The sequence below is a fragment of the Salvelinus namaycush genome, chromosome 29 (assembly GCF_016432855.1).
Source record: "Salvelinus namaycush isolate Seneca chromosome 29, SaNama_1.0, whole genome shotgun sequence".
Classification (NCBI taxonomy): Eukaryota; Metazoa; Chordata; class Actinopteri; order Salmoniformes; family Salmonidae; genus Salvelinus; species Salvelinus namaycush.
Window position 1 is genome coordinate 14008371 of NC_052335.1, and position 13166 is coordinate 14021536.

Sequence of the window (13166 nt, forward strand, 5' to 3'; positions counted from 1 at the left end):
AAATCATGAAAAGCATAACCCCTAAACTCATAAAAAAACCTTACTGGTGGAAGGAAAAACCATAATAAGAGTGCGATAAAAATAGGGTGACACATTTACTTTATTCAAACAAATCAGCTTTCGACCAAAAACGGCTGTGAGCGATTTTGTCGCCTCACAATGGCCTCCAAACAAAGGCTGACCTTTTTAGACACATTGTTTCTCAAGCAAATGGGAAAAAAGTAACTGAATGCATCCCAAATGGCACCCTATTCCCTTCATAGTGCACTACTTTGACCAGAGCCCTAAGTAGTGCACAATACAGGGAATAGGTTGTCATTTGAGACACACAGACATTCAATGCGAGGCCTTCCTTCCATGGAGCGCACTGTCCCCAGCGCCTTAGCGGCGAACAAAGGACGTTCCCTGCCTCGCATAGTAACGGGGGCCTTTTGCGCACTATTACACAAGGAAGCATTGTGTTCGGAGGTGAGCTGGAGTAAACAAATGCATCCAATGCTTTTTTTCATAGAGTGCAGACATGAGGTGTGTTTGTATGAAATTAAACTGGAAGATAAAATCAAATCAAAGTCTTCTGGTCGCGTACACAGTTTAGCAGGTGTTATGACAGTGCAGCGAAATGCTTATGTTGCAAGCTCCTAACAATGCAGTCAAATGTCAAGCAATTCAAATGTAATTTTTTTTAATAATAATCAAGAATACTGCACTGTAGCAGTATTAAAATGCAATCTATACATACAGTGCATTCGAAAAGCATTCAGACCCCATAACTTTTTGTTATGTTACAGCCTTATTCTAATTTTCTTTTTTTTTAATACCCCATAATGACAAAGCAAAAATAGATTTTTAGAAATTTGTGCAAATTTATAAAATATAAATAACTAAAATAGCACATTTACATAAGTATTCAGACTCTTTACTCAGTATTTTGTTGAAGCACGATTACAGCCTCGAGTTTTCTTGGGTACGATGCTACAAGCTTGGCACACCTACATTTGGGGAGTTTCGCCCATTCTTCTCTGAAGATCCTCTCAAGCTCTGTCAGGTTGGATGGGGAGTGTCGCTGCACAGCTATTTTCAGGTCTCTCCAGAGATGTTCGAACGGATTTGGGCTCTGGCTTGGCCACTTAAGGACATGCAGAGACTTGTCCCGAAGCCAATCCTGCGTTGTCTTGTCTGTGTGCTTAGGGTTGTTGTCCTGTTGGAAGGTGAACCTTCGCCCCAGTCTGAGGTCCTGAGCAGGTTTTCATCAATGATCTCTTTTTACTTTGCTCTGTTCATCTTTCCCTTGATCCTGACTAGTCTCCCAGTCCCTGCCGCTGAAAAACATCCCCCAGCATGATGCTGTCACCACCATGCTTCACCGTAGGTATGGTATTGGCCAGATGAGAGGTGCCTTGGTTTCCTCCAGACGTGACACTTGGCATTCAGGCCAAAGAGTTCAATCTTGGCCAGAGAATCTTGTTTCTCATGATCAGAGTCCTTTAGGTGCCTTTTGGCAAACTCTAAGTGGTTTGTCATGTGCATTTTATTGAGAAGTGGCTTCTGTCGGGCCAATCTACCATAAAGGCCTGATTGGTGGAGTGCTGCAGAGACGGGAGTAGGACAACCATCTCCACAGAGGAACTCTGGAGCGCTGTCAGAGTGACCTCCGTGTGTGTGTGCACTGCTCCGCTTATGATACATCAAATGGAAGACGGATGAGATCTGCATCTCATTGTAACCTGCACCAAAGACATTACTGATGGGACCGCCATGGCTTTAGCAACCTTCCCTAGAATCAGTTAAGCGGGTGAGATATGGGCCCAATTCCATTTTGGTCCCTATCCCCTACCCTTTGACACAAACTCTTCAGGGTTTGCAGATCTAAGAGGACGGGATACATGTAAGCACCCAATCCTTCTACATAATATGGGGAATTCCCCACAGCCTACCACAAGCAGCCGAAAATAATATATAATTAAGCGCCTGTTTTCCCCCCTCATCGGTCCACACCAGGGTTGGGTTAAATTCCATTACAATTCCATTTACAAAGAAATCGCCCCCAACCCTGGTGAATACCACAGGGGTGGCGGGAGATGAAGGTAGGCGTTAGCTGATGGAATGGAACAGGGCCGCGTGCCATGGGATGACTAATGGCTTTTAAAGCCTTGATGGGGCGGTGCACCAGCCGGGTGGAGAGAGTCCATCAGCATTTTTCACAGTAGTAGACAAGACTCGACAGTGCCAGACAGATCCCAGGCCACGTGGCAGGGGGCATATTGTTGCACTTGACACGCTCAAGTGGGAGTTCAGCATAATACACAGGTGTTGGGTAAGAAGCTTGGAATGTGACAATAGCAGGGTTTCCCCACAGGGATAAAGCAAGGTTGTGGTGGGTTCGAATCAGACCCACGCCCTTCTAACACACTTTCTCTGCCTTACTTTCCTGCCCCTCTTCACTCTCTTAATAAAAAATATATGGTAAGGGATGTGAATTTCCAGTCCTTAGAAAGAAAGAAAAACTGTCCTTGTGGATGAAAGATGATTTGAGCAAAAAGGGGGTATTACCTGGGCGGAACTGCTTGACCAAGACGAAGCAGTGCGAGGTGGTGTTGAAGATCAGAACCGAAACACTGGAAAGAAAAGGGAGCAGAGAAAAAGAGCGAATTTATTCAGTTTGATTCAATCATTATGTTTCGGGGATGAATAAGTGAGAATCACAAAGGTTTATTGATTCAAAATTATATTGGTTGCTGTACCGGTACCCCCTGTATATAGCATTGATACTGTTATTTTATTGTTGCTCTAATCATTTGTTATTTTTCAATTTTTGTTATTTTTCTTTATTTTTTACTTCAGTTTATTTTAGTAAATACTTTAACACTTATTTTTCTTAAAACTGCATTGTTGGTTAAGGGCTTGTAAGTCAGTGTTTCACTGTACACTACTGTAAGGTCTACTACACCTGTTGTATTCGGCGCATGTGACAAATACAACTGATTTGATTTAATAAACTAAATTAACTATATTACATGACATCATCATACGCAGTGGGACAACTTCCTGCTTACAGAAATCAACGAAATACATATCTACCCAGACTGCCCCGATTGCATGTTCCCAATGTAGCCATGTGAGGGCACAAAGTGGGAAGAATATTCGGTACTTGAATTACGTTGTTCTAGTCTCTAAGTAGGTAAGAACCCTGCTATTTTGATGATACTGTTGAGTGTTAACCCTTCACACTCTTACCTGTATACGTGTTGAAAATGGCGCCTAAATTGGAACGTAGTGGTTGTACAGTAACATCCTATACATGAAGCCAGAGCTCGGTCTCTACGATTCACAGCGCTCTATGGGTTTTGACTGACAGCCGTTCTAAACTTGAGCACCATGCGCAACAAGAAGTTACCCCCAATCCCTCCCGGTAATTGGGCAACTTTAGCAAATTTCTTGTTGTCCGAGTCAGGGAAATGCTGTAAATGAAGAGGACTCAATGTATTTTGAAAGATGAGATGTTGAGGCGCTGTGATGCCAAACACCCGTGAGTCCAAATGTGCACTTCACAATTCCATATCATAAAACTCATGTCATATACACTTTCAACGTTTATGATCACCATGTTTGATGTACAGTTACAAAATGAAAGGTTATCATACCCTGGGTTGTTATGAACAGAATGAGCCTTTTTGTTTATTGTGAAGAAATGTCACAGCGGCACATGCACCTGAATGTACCCATGTCTCCTTTCTATGTGCCTCAAAATTACGATCTGTTTCTTTAAATTTCCTTATGAAACTCTCACACCAAGATCGTATTTTATAAACTTAGCTAGTCATGTTGGCAGTAGTGACGCTTTGAATTCCAATTTCGCCTAAATGGCACCAAAAAATGTATCCCTTTTTATTTTCCCACCACAATCTGTTTTTAAGACGAAACTGAAAAATAACTTGTGTAGAAAGTAAATCATGCCCACCTGACCCAGATTGTGATTATATAATGGACTGTATTTGGATTGCGTAAACAACAGTAATTGTGTGATGGCAGGGTTGTGTTCCAAACAAAACAACTAAACCCAACAAAAAAAGAAACGTCCCTTTTTCAGGACCCTGTCTTTCAAAGATATTTAGATTTTTACAAATTAACGTCACAGATCTTCATTGTAAAGGGTTTAAACACTGTTCCCATGCTTGTTCAATGAACCATAAACAATTAATGAACATGCACCTGTGGAACGGTCATTAAGACACTAACAGCTAACAGACGGTAGGCAATTAAGGTCACAGTTATGAAAACTTAGGACATTAAAAGAGGCCTTTCTACTGACTCCGAAAAACACAAAGAAAGATGCCCAGGGTCCCTGCTCATCTGCGTGAATGTGCCTTAGGCATGCTGCAAGGACGCATGAGGACTGCAGATGTGGCCAGGGCAATAAATTGGTACATCCGAACATCACAACTGTGGGACAGGTACAGGACGGCAACAACTGCCCGAATTAACACCAGGAACGCACAATCCCTCCATCAGTGCTCAAACTGTCTGTAATAGGCTGAGAGAAGCTTGACTGAGGGCTTGTAGGCCTGTTGTAAGGCAGGTCCTCACCAGACATCTCCGGCAACGTCGTCGCCTATGGTCACAAACCCACCGTCGCTGGACCAGACAGGACTGGCAAAAAGTGCCCTTCACTGACGAGTCGCGGTTTTGTCTCACCAGGGGTGATGGTCGGATTCGCATTAATCATCGAAGGAATGAGCGTTACACCGAGGCCTGTACTCTGGAGGGGGATTGATTTGGAGGTGGAGGGTCCGTCACAGCATCATCGGACTGAGCTTGTTGTCATTGCAGGCAATCTCAATGCTGTGCGTTACATGGAAGACATCCTCCTCCCTCATGTGGTACCCTTCCTGCAGGCTCATCCTGACATGACCCTCCAGCATAACAATGACACCAGCCATACTGCTCGTTCTGTGCGTGATTTCCTGCAAGACAGGAATGTCAGTGTTCTGCCATGGCCAGCGAAGAACCCGGATCTCAATCCCATTGACCACGTCTGGGACCTGTTGGATCGGAGGGTGAGGGCCATTCCCCCCAGAAAATGTCTGGGAACTTGCAGGTGCCTTGGTGGAAGAGTGGGGTAACATCTCAAAGCAAGAACTGGCAAATCCGGTGCAGTCTATGAGGTACTTAATGCAGCTGGTGGCCACAGATACTGACTGTTACTTTTGATTTTGACCTCCCCTTTGTTCAGGGACACATTATACTATTTCTGTTAGTCACATGTCTGTGGAACTTGTTCAGTTTATGTCTCAGTTGTTGAAACTTATGTTCATACAAATATTTACACATGTTAAGTTTGCTGAAAATAAATGCAGTTGACAGTTTCTTTTTTTGCTGAGTTTACATGTGTGCTTGCTTAGAGTTCCTCAACGGCACAGCTAGGAGAGCGAAAAGAAAAAAAACTTCTAGTTGAAGACTCTTCTTTGATTCATAAAAGTGCATTAGAATTGCTTAGGAACTGTGCACACTTTGGAGAGGTGTGTGGCCACTTGGAGACACCAGTTAGTCCTCTCACTCAAACCCTTGTAACTTTTTGGTCTTGTTGCACCTACCCCACATTTTCCAGAAATAGTCTTATGTTATACTGAATGTATCCAGAATATTTTCAGATTTCACTATCAACAAATGCAGCGAAAAGTACAGTAAATGTAAAATGCTCATAAAATCAACAGTGCAATGTTTGGATTCAGTCTTGTGTCAGGTGAACTGTTGTGTACTTAACTTTGGTCTAATAATTTCCCCATCTACAAATTGTTCCCTTTCAATTGCTACCATGGTTATGCATACGTTTTTCATATTTCTGTAAGAAACATTTCAATTTAGCCCTATCCATATAGGCCAATTTCCACAAGTGTAAAGGCTAACTGCACAAAATGAAAACTGATTTGAAACCAAAATTGTGTTACATATTTTTTTTTACATCTATACATTTTGGCAGTGTAAAATGTCCATGGATAGTCCTCAATTCCAAACTAGTTGGTGTGTGTGTGTGTGTGTCTTCGTGTCAGTGCAGGATTAACACCTGGGCCAGTATCCACAAAGCTTCTCAGAGTAGGAGTGGTGATCGAGGATCTGTCCATATAATCTTATTCATTATTATCTAAAAGGCCAAACTGATCTTAGATCAGCACTCCTACTCTGAGATGCTTTGTGGATAAGGAACACTGCCGCTACCTAGCTCTTCAACCAAGGTGCATGAACTGAGGAGTAAACTGAAGAAGAGAGGAGATTCAGCACATCTTGGAGGACAGTGGAAGTTGGTAAAAAATATTTTTATTGTTAAATGTAAAATTATTGCGTTTCAGCTCACCCTGATGAAGGCCAAGAGCCAAAATCATGTTGGTTTTACCTTAAACAATAATTAATTTCTCTCATCACCTTCCACTGTCCTCCAAGTTGGTGAAACTCCTCTCTACTAAAGGGACAGTTCACCCAAAATCCATATTGGTTTCATTACCCTTTAACAGGAAGGGAAACTGGTGAGGGCTAAAAAAAGGGAAAGAATATGATCTACATGATCAGTATGTAAAATAAAAAGTGGTTAATGTGAATCTAACTCACAGCTAAAAATGTAAAGAAAGCAATCCAATGTTATTTGTTGCCTAGACTTTACTGCAACTGACACTCAAGTCTTGAGAAAAAAACTATACACTGATATTGCAGTTAGCCATGACAGTCTTTATAATAGAATGCTTGTGACCACACACATCTAAATATTGCACTTGGGGAAAAAGCATTAAATTATAAATAGAATGAAACAAACAGGCATTCTATTTTTATTCTATTATAGTGGCCACTATAATAGACATTGATCAAGTGCAAAAGGCTACATGTGTGCAAAAATAACATTCACTGAGTACATTTTTTAAATAATCCACCCTCACTCACAAGTGTTACTGTCAAGTTCAACACAACAAAAGCAATATCTTTGGCCTACACTGTACATTATTACATTGTACACTTCCTGCCTGTGGACATCTGTTCTACAATGTGCCAGCAGAGTATGATACCCTTGTTGTTTTTTCTTATACTTATTTGTTACAAAAAACACAAGGGGTAACATTAAAGTATTAGAACATGAAGGACAAACAATACAGCATCAAGACACTATCAAACATGTATCAGTCTTTCCACAACAGAGCCATCCTTATGTGTGAGGGTGCGTGTGCATGATAGTGATATAAAATGTCATAGTTTCCTTTTTCATGATCACAATCTTGTGAAACCCGAACCCTCCAAGATCTCCCCACAGTTCCCCAATAGCTGTCCCTCAACCATTTGAGACCCCTCCCACACCCCCCCCCAATTTTTTATTTTATTTTTTAAATACAATTAATTCCATTCCCCACCCCCCAAGAACTCCCCAATGCACCAACAACCAAGATAATGAACTAAAGAGAAAAAAGGAAGACAGAAAAAAACAGCAAACAACAATTTACCCTTTGTTGGCATAATTGATCTCTTTCAGGCAGCTACACCTGGCATAACCCTTTTTATCCACTGTATTGAAAAAGTGAGAAAGAGGGGAAGTGTGTGGTGTTCCTTTCACCTCTAATAGTTAGGAAATTTTTTACAATGCTTTTTTCTGATCAAAAGTAGTTAATTGCATCCACCGTGGAGCCCAGTTTCATAATATTACCCTATGTCCCAGCTGCTTGCTGTAGTTTCAAAGTAATCATGAAAAATCGGGCCTTATTTTATGGCATTTTTCACCCTGCCAGCTCCTATTAGTTCTATTGAGCACCGTGGCACCAACTCGCCTTCCGAACGTTCTATTCCCCAGCCTATTGTTCTACGCCACAATGCCTGCTTGCTATTGTTGGCAATGAGACCTACCCACGTTGCTGGTAATTAAAATGTAAACAACAAAAAATTACCCATGGAACTCTGAGGTCATCCCACTGTTTCCTATAGGGAAATATAGGTATGTCTGTCTATTTTGTCAAATATTTCACAATGTGTATATTTAGATTTTTTCAAATTGGACACCATTTTAATCATGAGAATCTCCTCTTTCTAATTATGTAAGGCTGGGCAGCGTACTCTGCTGTCATCAAACGCTAGCCCCGAAATACAGTTTGCCCTTGGAACGATGAGCTCCCCCCATTGCTTTCCTATGGAGAAGCATGCTGGTATATTTCTGCCAAATATCTCGCAATGTGTATATTTAGATTTTTTTCAAGTCGGACACCATTTTAAAATCAGGATAATCTCCTCTTTCTAATTACATAAGATTGGGCAGGGTACTCTGCTGTCATCGATCGCTAGACCAGAAAGTCAAAAGTTGCAATTTCTTCCCCCTTCCTCGTTATGCAGACATAAGCACACTTGGCACCACCGAGGGGGGGGATGTTAACTTTCTACACAAGTTGATATTTTTCAGTTTCGTCCTAAGAACAGGTTGTGGTGGTAAAATAAAAAAAGGGATACATTTTTTGGTGCCATTTAGGCAAAATGGAATTCTAAGCATCACTCCAGTCAGAAGAGGCTCTGCAAATGTTTGATTCCATTCATTTGCTATGTGCTCGTGCTAGTGTTCCAGCTTAGCCAACGTTCTTTTGCCATTTTTCAGCCTTGGGTAAATTTTGACTCATTCTGTCCAGCCTACTATAGTGGCATCCAGCTTATGCCAGGTCCAGCACACTTGATCCCTTAATCCACTTGTTTAACAAGCAATGCCTCATTTTCCCCTAATTATCGCATTCTGAAAATTAACCACATACTTTAGAGAGAAAACATTAGTTAACAGATAGTGGTTAGTTCGTTAACCTGTTTGGGCTGCAGGGGCAGTATTGAGTAGCCGGATAAAAGGTGCCCATTTCAAACGGCCTCGTACTCAATTCTTGCTCGTACAATATGCATATTATTATTACTATTGGATAGAAAACACTCTAGTTTCTAAAACCATTTGAATTATATCTGTGAGTAAAACAGAACTCCTTTTGCAGCAAACTTCCTGACAGGAAGTGGAAAATCTGAAATCGATGCTCTCTTCTAGGGGCTGCCAATTAAAGTCCTTGAGATTTATTCGTTTAGATGCACTTCATACGTCTTCCACTAGATGTCGACAAGGAGTGAGAGAAGAAATGAACTGTGTAACTTGATCTGGGCTCGTATAATTGCTCTTTCTATGACGTGTCACCAGTTTCCTGTTTTCTGGAGAGCGCGTCATGGGACCTGGATTTGCCTTCTGATAAGCTGTCGTTACGGACGACTAATATCTCCGGCTTTGATTTTATTTGATACATGTGACCATATCATCGTAAAGTATGTTTTTTCAATATAGTTTAATCAGATTATTGAATTTTTTTCGGGAGTTTTGCCGTGTTCCGTTCTCTTCCGTTTGTTGACATGGAGAGATTCGTGCCACTTGGCTAGTGCGCTTGCTAAATCGAGAGGGAAAAAGGACGTTCTAAATCCAAACAACGATTGTTCTTGACAAAGGACCCCTTGTCCAACATTCTGATGAAAGATCAGCAAAAGTAGGAAACATTTTATGATGCTATTTCATATATCTGTCGTACATGTGAACTAGTCGTCGGCGCCCAGCTTTTGGGTACTCTAGCTATACCGAAGCTGCATATCGTAATGAAGTTATTTTTAGAATTCTAACACGGCGATTGCATTAAGAACTAGTGGATCTATCATTTCCTATACAACATGTATTTTTTAGTTATGTTTATGAATAGCTATTTGGTCAGAATATGTGTGTCAGAAAAAGTGTCAGAAAAAAATCCGGACGTTGTGGGAAAAAGTAGCTACGTTAGCACAATGTATAACCACTGATTTCAGCTCTAAATATGCACATTTTCGAACAAAACATAAGTGTATGTATAACCTGATGTTATAGGACTGTCATCTGATGAAGAATATCAAGGTTAGTCAAAAATTATATATCTTTTACTGGTTTGTTACAATCGCTAACTTTTACTGCTGGGAAATGGCTTGTGTTTTTGGCTATTGTAGTAAGCTAATATAACGCTATATTGTGTTTTCGCTGTAAAACACTTAAGAAATCGGAAATATTGTCTGGAATCACAAGATGCCTGTCTTTCATTTGCTGTACACTATGTATTTTTCAGAAATGTTTTATGATGAGTATTTAGGTATTTGGCGTTGGTGTCTAATTATTCTGTCTGCTTTCGGTGCAATTTCTGATTGTAGCTGCAATGTAAACTGATTTATACCTGAAATATGCACATTTTTCGAACAAAACATAGATTTATTGTATAACATGTTATAAGACTGTCATCTGATGAAGTTGTTTCTTGGTTAGTTTGGTTGGTTCTTGGTTAGTTAGGTTGGCTTTGTGCATGCTACCTGTGCTGTGAAAAATGTCTGTCCTTTTTTGTATTTGGTGGTGAGCTAACATAAATATATGTGGTGTTTTCGCTGTAAAACATTTTAAAAATCGGACATGTTGGCTGGATTCACAAGATGTGTACCTTTCATTTGCTGTATTGGACTTGTTAATGTGTGAAACTTAAATATTTCTAAAAAATATATTTTGAATTTCGCGCCCTGCACTTGAAGTGGCTGTTGTCATATTGTGGGCGGCCTCGGGCTTGCAGCCAGAAGAAGTTAACTAGTTAACATTTCACACAAATTGTTATGGTCCAGTAAGCAACTTTATTAGCAAGCTAATTTTCACACCATAAACTCAATTATTTGATCAGATAAGTTGGTTAATGTTGCTCAACATTTCTCAAACTAGCTAACGGAGATCTCGATCCAGCTAGCAAGATACTTAACAATGCTAACAATACTTGTTCCACCACACTTTCTCCCTCACCTCAAACTTTCCAAATGCCAGTTTTTTGGTTACAGCTCATGAAGTACGCTTCATCACCTTCTCACCCCCATCTCCGATGTCAGGCTTATCACCTAACGTTACCTCTTCGTTATCGTTCGTTCAGGGGACGCGCTGCTGTAACTGGCAAGCTGCCTTTCCACTCAAGCGTCTTTCCAGAGCGCTCGCTGATGCTGTAACTAGCAAGCTGGTTGTCTCTTCTCTCTTCAGTCGCGTGCTGCGCTGCATTCTGTTATGTGAACGATTGGCTGAGCCTTGGATACAGCAGGTTTTGCTCCAAACGCGCATCACTCGTTTGCTTACAGCCAGTAGTGATCAAAAGCCCCCCCCCCCCCCCCACCACAAAAAAAACTTCTCATCGGCGCTACACGAATCACGTAGGTCAACTATTTCGGTTTCAAAACTGCGAATTTCGCCTAAAAAGGTGACTTGTTTGCATCCCTGCTTTAAACATTCTATGAACAAAGAAAGCAATAATCCATGTTTTGGTTTTGTTTACCAGGCCACAGTTTCTAAAACCATATTTTTTTGCCATTTGTGGCACAAAGTCAATATCCCCAAAAGAAGCATTTTCCATCAATGTTCCCTCAAATATTTTCATGCACCAAGCAAATGTCTGATCTGCTGACCACAAACTTGACCATTGTGAAAATTCTGTGCAACTTCCAGTTCACTATACTGTGAACACAGAGGCTGTACCCCCTTTAAGTTACAGTTTTAACAGTGGCCATGTAGGCTACTTGATCAGAATCTAGGCCTACCAGAGTGGCCTACAATCAAAAACAGTGGAGAAAATCCATCCCATAACATTTTTACATAGAACAGCTATTTCCATCATTCAGCCTACAGTAGCAGCCAATGTGTGGTGTTCAATGTAGGCCTACATTCCATTAAACTTTCGGGGATAAACATGCAGGGCTTGTCAGTAACAAATAATGCTGTTGTGTTTGATGCAAGAAACCATAAAATGCATTATTCTCATACCATTATTACAGAGAATCAGATAAATTATGCTACCCTCTGCCTATTGGCTACTTAGCTTATTTGAAAATGTCTCAAAATACAACACTGCCCTATTTAAGACCAAAAAAAAGCTCTTTACCCTACTCGCTTTTCAAAGATGTCTAGAAATGTACACGTTTTGTGCTCTTGTAGGACGCAATCCTTCTCCGATTGCTGACTACAAATGATCTATAACTGGGCTAATAAGTCACTAGCTAGCAAAGGATATGAACAAAACAAGCTCATCTACTCACGACCGCTCATGCTGTAAACACAATTCAGTTAAAAGTAAATGGCACAGATCCATATATGGCAATGGTCTATTTGTATATAGGCCTACTGCAGCTCTGATTGTTTATGCCGCACCAGTTTGTGTAGAGTACGGGCCGAGTAGTGAGTGGCAATGATTAGAATCCTACTCGGATGCGTTCTGCCTACAAAAGATTGAACTCTGACTTGAATGCCAAGCGTCACGTCTGGAGGAAACCTGGCACCATTCCTACAGTGAAGCATGGTGGTGGCAGCATCATGCTGTGGGGATGTTTTCAGCGGCAGGTACTGGGAGACTAGTCAGGATCGAGGGAAAGATGAACGGAGCAGAGTACAGAGAGATCCTGCTCCAGAATGCTCAGGACCTCAGACTGGTGCGAAGGTTCACCTTCCAACAGGACTACGCCCCTAAGCACACAGCCAAGACAACGCAGGAGTGGCTTCTGGACAAGTCTCTGAATGTCCTTGAGTGGCCCAGCCAGAGCCCGGACTTAAACCTGATCAAACATCTCTGGAGAGACCTGAAAATAGCTGTGCTCTGTCCAACCTGACAGAGCTTGAGGGGATCTGCAAAGGGAGAAACTCCCTAAATACAGGTGTGCCAAGATAACTTTAAAAAGCAGTAGGCTACACGCTAATGTTTGTTGCATAATGCAATTAGCGGGAAAACACCAGTCAAAAGCGCACTGCACATGCGAGCGTTCTCATGTGACAGAGATGGAAATATCCGTTAGAAATGTTGAAAGATGGGAGATCTAAAGATGCAACTAGCATGGGTTGCTAATATAACTAAGATTGTGCCTTTGGACAATGAAAGAATATTACATGAGAGAAATATGTTACTTGTTTCACTGGCATTTGGAAGTCTTCGAAAACAATGTAAGACATGCACCATCATACAGATGGGAGAAAATAGTAGCTCTTTAATAGTGACGTCAAAACCGTTTTTAACACACAATTGCATTTAGAATTGTTGCGCAATGATTGCTCCTGGAGTGAAACGTGCATTTATAAACAGGACCTGTAGCAGCAGCAGCTCTCGCGT

General features: G+C 41.2%; 1 protein-coding gene across 1 annotated transcript in view; it reads right to left on the bottom strand.

Annotated features, from left to right (window-relative positions):
* The window catches only part of nudt14 (nudix (nucleoside diphosphate linked moiety X)-type motif 14), a 74802-nt gene that overhangs the window by 11563 nt on the left and 50073 nt on the right, over positions 1-13166 (bottom strand). The window contains exon 3 of the mRNA XM_038968798.1: positions 2551-2615. Coding sequence (XP_038824726.1) covers positions 2551-2615 — 65 coding nt within the window. The remainder of the gene's footprint in view (positions 1-2550; positions 2616-13166) is intronic.